At 34.0% G+C, this 12,139-nt stretch overlaps 1 protein-coding gene across 1 annotated transcript in view; it reads right to left on the bottom strand.

Annotated features, from left to right (window-relative positions):
* Positions 1–493: 493 nt before the first annotated feature.
* Positions 494–12,139, bottom strand: part of HELRODRAFT_187790 (hypothetical protein) — a gene marked incomplete at its 5' end in the record, with an annotated part of 13,854 nt that continues 2,208 nt past the window's right edge. Inside the window, 3 exons of the mRNA XM_009010549.1 lie at positions 494–717; positions 5,426–5,522; positions 9,332–9,451. Coding sequence (XP_009008797.1) covers positions 597–717; positions 5,426–5,522; positions 9,332–9,451 — 338 coding nt within the window. The 3' untranslated portion in view covers positions 494–596. The remainder of the gene's footprint in view (positions 718–5,425; positions 5,523–9,331; positions 9,452–12,139) is intronic.

Below are 12,139 nucleotides of genomic sequence, written 5' to 3'. Positions count from 1 at the left end.
TTTGGGTCAGATATTTTTCATCCGACTCCGATACCTTGGATTTGCAGTTATGGGCCCGTTGCTATATAGAACAGCCTATATATATATATATATATATATATATATATATATATATATATATTAAACGGCACCCTTCCATATAAACTTCAATCACAAGTTACAAATTATTGCAACTATTAACAATTTTTTATACATTTTTTGAGATTGAACCAGATCACTTATTATTCTCATTAAAGTATCTGCAATCATTAAGTACGGACCCATTTCGAGAATTATTTATATTCAAGAGAAAAACTTGGTTTGCAGAAAAATTTGAACGCAATTATTAAAAATAGTAAGACAAAAAAAGTTTTTCGACATAAAATTGAGCTAAGAACAACGTTTGCAAGCCGTAGTTTGTTAATTTCTGCCTCATTGTAAGATGCTGTAGTCTAAAGAGAGTTAAATCTATGAGCAGAAAATGCAATTACATCAATAATTGTATATAATGACATTTTCGTTTGAATGCATGTTAAGCCGATAATGCCAAAAACTTAAAAAACAATTTATTATAATAAAATGGAATTGAAACAAATTTCGAATGCAAGGCGTTTTTATTATCTTTCAATAAGTAAGACAGTTTCATACAACTCTGTATGTGGGAACATATCAACAACCATCGCCTCCATCAGTCGAAACGGCTTTCCATCAAATCTTTTTGATGTTTGTCTTGTGAGGCTTTGAATTAGCAAAATTAAAGTTAATTATGACTTGTGATGTTATAATAAAAATAATAATTTAAATTAATGATGATTTGTGATTGTGATGTTATATTATGTTATACTACTGCTACTACTACTACCACCACCACCACTACCACCACCACCACCACTACTACTACTACTAAAAATAATAATAATATATAAACCAACAACAACCAGGTAATCGCTGAAACAGACTACATACGTGCTGTAAAATAGATGCATGGATTCCAAATATTTGCTACTCTATTCAACAATTTCTCTGCCTTTCTGTGTCTTATCTCTTTGCAACATTTTAAACTGCGACTCACGCTCTAGTTTTGACATTATTACATTGATTTGTTAAATCAATTTTGTCCGTTTTGAACATGCTGAATTTCTGAATCAAATCTCATCATTTTCTTCTTTTTACCAAAGTTGTTAGTCCCAATTCATTGAGACGATCATTGTAAGTGAAATTTCTTATAGATGAAACTAATTTTGTTGCTTTGTGCTGGACTCTTTCCATCAATCCAATATTGCTCTTCATATCTCGGTTTCAAACTGACATCGCAAACTCCAAAAGTGGGTGAATGAAAGTTAGGTATAAATTATGGAGAATTTCCAAAAAAATTTGTATTTGGCCAAGCATTTGATTTGCTTTGCTAGATGCCAAGATGACTTGATTTTTCCATTTCAAATTAGTTGAAAAAATCATTTCAAGATCTCTCCCACATTTAAGACTTAAAAGGTTTTCCATCCAGATACAAAGGACATTTTTTATTACCTAATTTGGACTTAATGCATTACTATACATTTTTCAACACTGAAATGTTGAAGGCATTCTTGGGTCTATTTGAAGCCGCATATAGATCAAATTGAAATGCGACTTCTTTGTTTGAGGACACTGCATTTACGATCTGCACCAGTTTCGTTGTATGTTTCAAATTAGTTGGTAGGTCGTTGATGTGCATATTGAAGAAAAGGGAACCAATGACAGAACCTCGAGGCAAACCGCTAAAAAATTCAACCCAATACGAAACTCTAATTATACACCAAACCGCTTATTCCATATGCATTCAGTTTAGCCAATAATCTTCTACGAGGAATAGTATCGAATGCTTTGGCAAAATCAAGGACTATATTGACCGGAACAGAATTATTTAAATTGAAAAAATAATGTCGAGAGTTTTTTTTCTATCCTGGGCTTAAAACCCAAGAAGTAATGGATATTAAAAGGATTAATTCACGTCTCATGTGGATCAAGCTTCGCTTAAAAAAGCAAACAATGATTATTTTTTCTGCATACGCCATACAGACAGGCGAATAAGAAGAGATGGAAAATGACTTCTGGGCTGCGTTATCTGACACCATCTCAACAATACCAAAATCTGGAACAATCCTGATTGGAGGCGATCTCAATGGCTACGTTGGAGAGCAAACAGATGGTTTTGACAACGTACATGGCGGTTTTGGCTATGGAAAACGGAATGAAGATGGCAACCGCATCCTTGAGTTTGCTGAAAGTCACAGGTTTTGTTTACTGAACATATATTCTAGAAAGAGGTTGGAACATCTCATAACATACAAAAGTGGACCATCAGACACGTAAATTGATTTCTTCGCTGTCAAGCAACAACACCGAAGGCTATTCAAAAATGTCGAAGTTATACCTGGCGAATCATGTATCACCCAACATAGACTCTTTGTCAAAACTGTCAAAACATAAGCCTAAACAAATGCCTTGGAGAATAAAAACGTGGAAGCTGAAAAGGAATATTCATCGAGAAAGATTTCAACAGATTGTCGCAACACAGTTAGACCACCAATCGCAAGCCAGTACTGATTGGAGTACATACAAAACCGTTTTGATAAACGCTGCAACTACAGTTTGTGGGAAAACTGGTACAAAACGTCAGCATGAACGAGACACTTGGTAGTGGAATGACAGTGTACAAAATGCAATAGCTGAAAAGAAAACTGCATACAAGCAATGGCTAATATATGCTGATGATATGCAGCATGCCGCACAGATGTTTGAAGATTGGAACACCAGACTCGCCGATCATGGATTCAAAGTCAACATCAGCAAAACCAAAACAATGAACACTGGTGAACCCATCCAATCCACAACTACTGGACGATGGCCCTGTTCAGTTTGTAAAGCTGGTGTAGGTAACAATTCAATTAAATGTCAGCAATGTAACCAGTGGTGTCACAAACGTTGTTCAAAAATAATTGGTACTTTATCTAAAGTGTCCAATTTTGTTTGTCCTGCTTGCATCAATCCACAACAACAAATTCGAAATAGCACTGTTTTTTAAGCCATTAAGGTAGAGAAAGTCACATCGTTTCAATATCTAGGGGATGTTCTAGATTGTACTGGAACAGCTGAAGCTGCCGCTCGAGCACGCATACGTGCAGCCTGGAATAAATGGCATCTCCTTGCTTCTATATTGATGCGGCGTGACATCCCACTACCACTACGATCAAGACTTTATAAATCTGTGATACGTCCGGTGATGTTATATGGTGCAGAAACATGGCCAATGACAACCAAACTGGAACAACAACTTCAACGAACCGAATTGAAAATTCTCCGATGGATGCAACGAATTAGTCTGAAGGACCACATCAAATCTACCGAAATCCTGCGTCGTGCTGGTTTAGATGATATAAAGGACGAATGTCGGCAACACCGTCTGCGGTGGTTTGGTCATGTCAAACGAAGTGGATACAGTGCCATAACTTCTTTTGCAGATGTTGAAGTTCATGGCACACGTCCCAAAGGCCGTCCAAAGAAGTCCTTGTCACAAACAATCGAGCAAGACATGAAAACTCTAAATTTAAATGAATGGATTAGTCATTATCGTCTAATTTGGCGCAAAAAGTTGATAGCAAAGAAAACAACGTCCTACCTCGGAAAACTGGGTCTCTGGACGCTAAACAAAGATTGATTGAATGTCGAGAGTTTCAAGAAGGTTTTTTCTATGAAATAAATGATTTTCCATCAACAAAACTGTGTTGTTAATTCAATACTATATTAATGTTAGAAAGATTGTTAATGTTAAGTTTCTAATCTATTACAAATAATACCTTCCATTATTTTACATGAAACTGATGCAACATCCTGATCAAAAAGACATATTAAATGTCTTGGCGTTGACCAAAATAGAGACATTCTACATGGCAAAATTAAAGAAGAAAATGGTAAAGAATACTACCGTCGTGCAAGTCATATTTTTAGCACTTAATCCCAAAAATAAAATGCAAGATTATAACAGCAATAAGTTTAAAATCTTAGATGGGATGGAAAGTACAGACTTCTACACTCAAAAGCTAACGTTTACCGTATTTATACACCTACGTAGTGTACGTTGATGACTCGTTGAACTAGAGAGTGTGTAAAAACGTGAAATCACTGATCTTACTGAATATATCATGCATTACTGAAAGATACACACGACCTGTTTGGACCCACGAAAAAGAGAAAAGAAAGTACATCAGAGCTAAGTGCATGCCTTCAGATACAAACCGAAACCCTCAACTGATTTAATTCAAGTTCAAAATCGAAAAAACAATAATGAGAAAGTTAAACCTAAGCAGTTTAGTATGCAATAACAAAAACTAAACTTATTATGAAGACTGACAGCAAGTGTAAATTATGCCAGTAGCTAGAAAATAATGTCAGCTGGATGCTCCATACTAGCACCAAATAAATATGTGCACAGACACAACTGACAACTGAATCAACAGTTCTATTTTGAAAAGACAGATAACTGGTACAATAGCTCGCCTGAAAAAGTCGTCGGGTTCAAGAAAACGAAATGCAGACACGGCATGACTACGCATATATACTGGTCGTACTGCGAGATTCAACCGATCGGATACCATATTTTATGACAGAATGTGCTTTTATGTGCTTCTTGATTGATGTTATAATTTCCAACAACACGATTGTTGCTCTCAAGGAAGTTGAAAAACTAAGCAAATACAAAACTCACCAAGTTATCACAACCTATAAAAATGCCATGCCTCGCGCTGCTATTGCACGATAGCACTGTGCATGAGCGTGCATATATAATGTGTGTGTCGTGTGGTATGGATATTACAGCCTTTGTGACACGAAGGTTTAGTCACAAGTATATATTAACAGCATTATAAAGGATGAAAAAAGATCTTGAGATATCACGTATGTTATGTGGAACACAAAAACATGCGTGATTCCAACAGTAGTTGGTGCTTTAGGATAGCTGCAAAAGGTGCTGCCGAAGTATCTTGATGAGCTGGCCACCTGGAAAAATGAATGTTATAGAAATGCAGAAAATTGCGCTACTCGATACTGCCGACATGCATTAAAAATTATATTAAATTAATTGCTCTATATTCGATACCTCAGGAGTGGCAAAAGAAGCTGAGAAAAATAAATAAAAATAATGTAATAATAATATTAATAATAATAACAATAATAATGAAAGTTTGTGAGGTTATATTTTACTTTTCAACACATTGCTCTGATACATTTTAACGGTTAACAATCACAATGAGGAACAAATGAATAAATATAAATTTATCAGCTTTTTTTACAATCAGGGACTTTTTTCAAAACTTTTTCTCATTAATCAGATCGATTGAAAATTAATTTTAAAAAAGCAATACAGTCGTCGCAAAAATTCAAAATTAATTGAAAATAATTGTTTACTAACTCAGCAATATTTGTTGAGACAGCAGATAACTTACAAGCCACGTAAACTATGCGACTGATGCATGCAGTTTTTCTTATTGCACGAATAACATCTGTATCTGAAACATTGAAAAACCTTTTGTTTGTAAATTTTACATATTCAAAAAGTGCTGACACTTGCCTAATAAAATTGAAGTCTTTAACATTTTCATAAACCCAGTGAATTAAAATTGAAAATCATATATTTAAAGATTAAGATAGGTTAAAATTTGATGTTATTTACATTAAATTGTTGGTTATTGTTGGTCTTGGGCATGGCATAAAACTGCATCCACGTCCAATAGGTCGCCTAAAGAAGTCCTGGACGCAGACCATACAGGAGGACTTGAAGGCACTTGGTCTCAAGGAGACAGACGCAATGGATAGATCGGCTTGGAGACAGAAACTGATGAATGGAATAAAAAAGTCAGACCCATAATGGATGGAGACTATAAACGAGGATTGATTGATTTAGATAAGAGAAGTTGAAAAACTTCAACATTATCATTCAATTAATCTTCGTTTAGCGTCCAGGAACCCAGTTTTCCCGAGGTAGGACGTTGTTTCCTTCACCATCAATCTTTTTGTGCCAAATTAGGCGATCAGTTGTATCCATTTCATTTAAATTTAGAGCTTTCATGTCTTGCTCGATTGTTTGCAACCTTTAAACGTTTAAACCTTTAAATTCTTTAAACGGCGTTTGGGACGTGAGCCAGGTACTTCAACATCTGCAAAAAAAGTTATGGCACTGAAACATTGTAATAAGAAAGGCAGATAAAGCTCCAATGTATGTAATCGTCAATAAAACTGATTATAGAAACAAAATCAACGAAATATTGTCCGATAATTCAAAATTTAAATCAATTAAAAAAGACCCAACAACTGAATTAAAAACCAAACTTAATAAAATAATAAAATCAATCAGTGCATCATCAACTACTAATTTAATTCCAGAACTGATAGGCGAATACCAGCATAACTATATGTATGGTAATGTAAAAACTCACAAAAATAATAAGTCTTTAAGACCAATCATTAGCCAAATACCTACTGTCACCTATCCCATTGCTAAAATCCTCAATAAACTCATTACTTCATACACACCAAACAGCTATAATTTAAAATCCAGTAAAAATTTATAGACATCATTTCAACCTCCACACCAACAATTAACACAAGCATTGGTTCACTCGACGTGGAATCATTATTTACTAATGTTTCTGTCAAAGATGCCATTGAAATCATATTAAACACTATCTATAATTCCAAATATACGCCTTTAAACATACCTAAAAAACAATTAAAATCCCTACTAGAAATCTGCACAATGGAAATGCCATTCTACTGTCCAAACAACAAACTCTAAAAACAAATCGACGGCATCGCAATGGGTTCTCCATTTGGTGTTCTTTTTGCAAATTTTTACATGGGTCACTTAGAAGAGATTACATTCGCAAATCATCCACAGCTTAAACCACAAATATACTGTCGATACATCGACAATATATTTGTTACCTACAACAACCCCAATATAATCACCAAACTACTGGAAATATATAACAAATCCAATTTGAAATTTACTATAGAAAATTCAACTGATAATAAATTACCATTCCTAGACGTGCTTACAATCAAAGAAGAAAAAAAATTCACAACTAAGGTCTACACAAAAACAACGAACAAAGGACTCTGTCTCAATGGGATTAGAGAGTGCACTGAAACATTCCTAACTAGTACGATCAGTGCCTTCGTCAACAGGGCGTATACTCACTCATCAAAAGCCGAAGATAGAGAAAAAGAACTCCAACGAGTAACAAATCTCCTAATTAATAATAGATACAAACTATAACAAGAAAATAATTCACCGCAAAGAACAACAACCTAACAATGAAAATACAAACGACAATAACAACAATATAAAAAACATCATAATTTACTATAAAAATAGTATGTCCTCATCACATAAAACAGATGAAAAAATAATGAAAAAGATAATAAATAACAACGTTAAAGTCATAGATACAAACAGCTCATTAAAATTAGGAATTTACTACACGAACAGGAAAACATCATCTCTAATAATAAAAAACAATTCCAACACTAAACCTTCATCGGATATGAAAAGTAGCCATTTGATTTATTCATTCACATGTAAAATTGGTGAGTGCGTGCATCAAAATTCTGAATACGTCGGAATGACTACAACAACATTAACGAGAAGACTCACTATGCATAAGCAACATGGAGCAATAAAAGACCACCTAATGGAACAACACAACACTGTCATAACAAGGAAAATTTTAGACCATAACACCAAAGCAATTTATTACAACAGAAAATACTTCAAATTGAAGATAGCAGAATCAAATTTCATCGATAAACGTAAACCAGCAATAAATATTCAACTAAATAATACCAATATTCTTCCAAAAAAGAAACACATGATTAACTTTAATTCTAATTAGGTTACAATCAAAGTCGCTGTAAAAACAAAGACACAAAGAGGGAACAATACTATATAACTACACTGATGATGGTAGTTGATGCCGAAAAGAGCTTTTCTGTAGTAATAACGTATATATATATATATATATATATATATATATATATATATATATATATATATATATATATATATGTATGTATGTGTGTGTATAAAATAAATTATCTACGACCAACAGAACCGACGTAACTCCAGAGCAAAAAGTCAATAACAAATGTTGCATCTTTCCCGAAAGTTAGAAGCTAAAAATACTCTAATTGATTAAATAACTTCTCAACTAACAAAACAAAAAGAAGTATGAGATCACTGCCCTGCCAACGAGAAGATTAAGACAAACACTAACTAGGCACTCTAATTAAGAATTCATTACATCATTCCAACAATCAATCAAATTGCAAGTACATAAAAAAAACTAACATCACTGATCAAACAAGGCTATAACAACATACTAGAGAAAAAATTCATCAACTTGAGCCATCACACTCTCACTGAGAAGCAAAAAAAATTTTCAACTTGGGAATTAACATATATGAAGTTAACTTAATTAACTAAATTCATGAAAATGAAAAACCCGAACTAAATAGAAAAAAACTATAGAGATAGAAAAACTGACGCTACACCATGGACACCAACTAATTTTAATAAATTGGATAATAACTATAAAATTATTGTTAGAAATATTAAAAAGCTCAAACGTAAACTTTCAGGAGCTAAAAATTCGGTAGATTTTATCAAATATCAGCTTCTGGTTTAGTTCTTCAATATTTAGCACCGATGTTTATAATTGTTTTTTTAAATTATTTTTAAGAAAACAGAGTTTTTGACTACTCTTCTATTAACTTTAATTATACAGAAAAAGGCCTTTTTCGGTGTCCTTTATCATTTACAATCTAGTATGCTATCTATATCTGTGCGTTCCTAATTTATTGGCTCCAAAGGATCGCTTTCTGTTGAATTATTATTTTTCATCATTATTCGATTCTTTGTCGGTAGCAAAGTTACTGCATTTTGTTGGATATGTATTGCAGGGTTCTCTTTGTTTATAAAAAGCGTTTCTGCAATTTTAAACTACAATGGATTTTTGTTGCGGTACAGTTGGTTAAGATTATATGAGTAATATCAGTTAAAATTTTTTTAACATCGTTAATAACGTATATTCTAAATCGGACAATTAAAAAAGCTGAAAACGTATTGTCGTGAAAATTGTCATTCGCCAATTCCTGACAAATTGGTGAATGACTACGCAACATCTTTTTATTTGACCCTGTGTCTGATATACTGTGTTTGTATAAAGCTACGGTAATAATGACAGTTATTGAAATTTTTTTTAGTCAAATTACCAATGAAGTTAAATTCCAATGAAAACAATGAATAATAAAAACTAACGTAATCCAGCTCTCGGCGGATCAACGACAACCACCACTTCATCAGTTTCTTTGACGGCTTTCAAAACAGAGATCAACACATTTTCCACTTTTCCGCAAATAAAATCAGCATTCGTTATTCCTATTTACAAGATTAATATAATTTAAAATTTGTTTAAGCACTCAAAATGCAAACGAAATAGTATAAATAATTACAGCGAGATGTTCATTTAACGCAAATTGAGCATCTTTAAATGCGTGTCGGAAACCATTTTAAACAATTACTTATTCCATCTTTCTGGCTTAAACTATTCCATCTTTCCATCCATATTCCATCATCCATCTTAAATGTTATGGATTCAATATATATATATATATATATATATATATATATATATATATATATATATATATATATATATATATATATATATGCAAGAATGTGCCAAAAAAGTTGAATGATGCAACAGATATCAAGCAGAGAAAAAAATTTGGTGCTTTTTAGACTTGTTGAAGGAGACGACGACAAAGAACGTATAATGAGAATTTTTAATCACTTGACTCGAAACGAAGTTGCCGAGAAAGCAATTGTTAAAGTAACGAGACCAGGGAAAAAACAAGAAAAATTAAACAGACGTTATTGATTAGTCTTGATGATATTGAATCGAAAAACTTAATAATGGATAATTTATCACGAATGAAATCATTGGATGATGTGCTAAAAGGTGTTTGGCTTAGTCACGACCTTTCAAATGATCAGAGAGATGAGTTGAAGAAATTGATCAATGATGCAAAAAAGCAAAAATCTGTAAACATTGATTTTTTATTTAGAGTGAGGGGGCCTCCGGGAAGATGGAAAATAGTCAAGTTTCGGAGGGATCAAAAACTGAAAAAAAAGTTTGATTGAGAGAGATGGCATTGATGGTTATGTTGATGATATTGATTTTGATGGAGTAAACGTTGAAAATTGTTTTAGATATGCGGGTAATTAACGCTATTATGGTAAGTGTCAATATAAAATCTCAAATTTTGATGTGTGTGGTGGAAAAGGGTGTAACAATAAAAATGTAATAGGTAAATTTCAGTATGTTGAGGATGATAAAACCAACGAAAGCTTTAATGAAGCATCTGATAAAGGTAAACTTGCTAAAATTGGAAATGAAGAGCGATCGGTGGTTCTGGGAGTTTTAAATATCAGAACTATAAAAACAAAATTCAGCTCTATTTAGGGTTTAATTCACGTAATTCACGAAAGCCTGGACATCTTTGTTGTCACGGAGAGCTGGCATGGTTCGGCAGAAAATATTTCCATTGAGTAATCAATGCCACCTGGCCATCAGTTTGTAGACTGTTAAAGACCGCACGACCCACACCATGGAGGTTTAATCATTTTTTTCCGATCAATTTTTAGATATAAATAGATCACTTTGCCACTGGTTACTGCTTTTGAGGTTCTGGCGGTGAAACTTAAAATTAATGAATTAGATTATATTCTTTATATTATAATATTATTTTACCCGAAAAAAGACATAGTTTGTGCCTCATGTATCAAAAACGACAAAAATGAGATGGTTCTCGAACAAGATGAGATCAAACTACAGTAGAAAGAATATTTCAACCGTCTGTTAAAGGAAACAAATCCCTTCAATGTCAACTTTGACGCTCCACCCATCGAAGGTCCGATTCCAGACATCACTGTAGAGGAGCTTACAGAAGCTCTGAAAGCTATGAAGGATTGAAAGGCAACAAGGCCCTCTGGACTCACAAATGACATTATCAAAGCATCTGGTACTGCTTGTATCCAAACGTTACTACAACTTTGCCGTGAAATCTGGAAAAATTACTCAACTGAATGGAACTATAGCATGACTGTCTCGCTATACAAAGGCAAGGTGATCCATTGAACTGTTCATCATATCGGGGTATACCTCTGTTAGAAAACTCCCTGAAAATTGTCGAGAAAATCATTGAGAGAAGATTAACGTTGTGCATCACAATCGGAAATTATCAATTTGGTTTCCTAGCGGGGAAATCAACAATTGATACAATTCACATCCTTCGGCAACTGCAAGAGAAGTACCTAGCAAAGCATCAACAACTATCACACATTTTTGTAGACCTTGAAAAAGCATTTGATCGAGTTCCCCGTGAAGCAATCAGGTGGAGTCTACGTCGGCAACTCATTCCAGAATATCTTGTTCGACTTGTGATGGAAATGTATACGAATACTAAGACTCTCGTCAGTACAACGGATGGAAACACAGATGCATTTGACATCGGCGTTGGAGTTCACCAAGGCTCGATTCTCAGTCCACTGTTATTTATAACTGTGATGGAAGAAATCACAAAACCGATACGCACTGGTGACATTTGGAATCTAGTATATGCTGATGATATCGTTTTAACAGCCACGTCTGAGCAGAATGCAGCAGAGATGTTTGAAGATTAGAACACCAGACTCGCCGATCATGGATTCAAAGTCAACATCAGCAAAACCAAAGCAATGAACACTGGTGAACCCATCCAATCCACAGCTACTGGACGATGGCCCTGTTCAATTTGTAAAGCTGGTGTAGGTAACAATTCAATCAAGTGTCAGCAGTGTAACCAGTGGTGTCACAAACGTTGTTCAAAAATAATTGGTACTTTATCTAAAGTGTCCAATTTTGTTTGTCCTGCTTGCATCAATCTACAATAACAAATTCGAAATAGCACTGTTTTTGAAGCTATTAAGGTAGAGAAAGTCACATCGTTTCAATATCTAGGGGATGTTCTGGATTGTACTGGAACAGCTGAAGCTGCCGTTCGAGCACGCATACGTGCAGCCTGG

This window comes from Helobdella robusta (assembly GCF_000326865.2).
Source record: "Helobdella robusta unplaced genomic scaffold HELROscaffold_1, whole genome shotgun sequence".
Lineage (NCBI taxonomy): Eukaryota > Metazoa > Annelida > Clitellata > Rhynchobdellida > Glossiphoniidae > Helobdella > Helobdella robusta.
The sequence above is the reverse complement of the archived record's forward strand: the minus strand, read 5'-3'. Positions and strand labels throughout refer to the sequence as shown.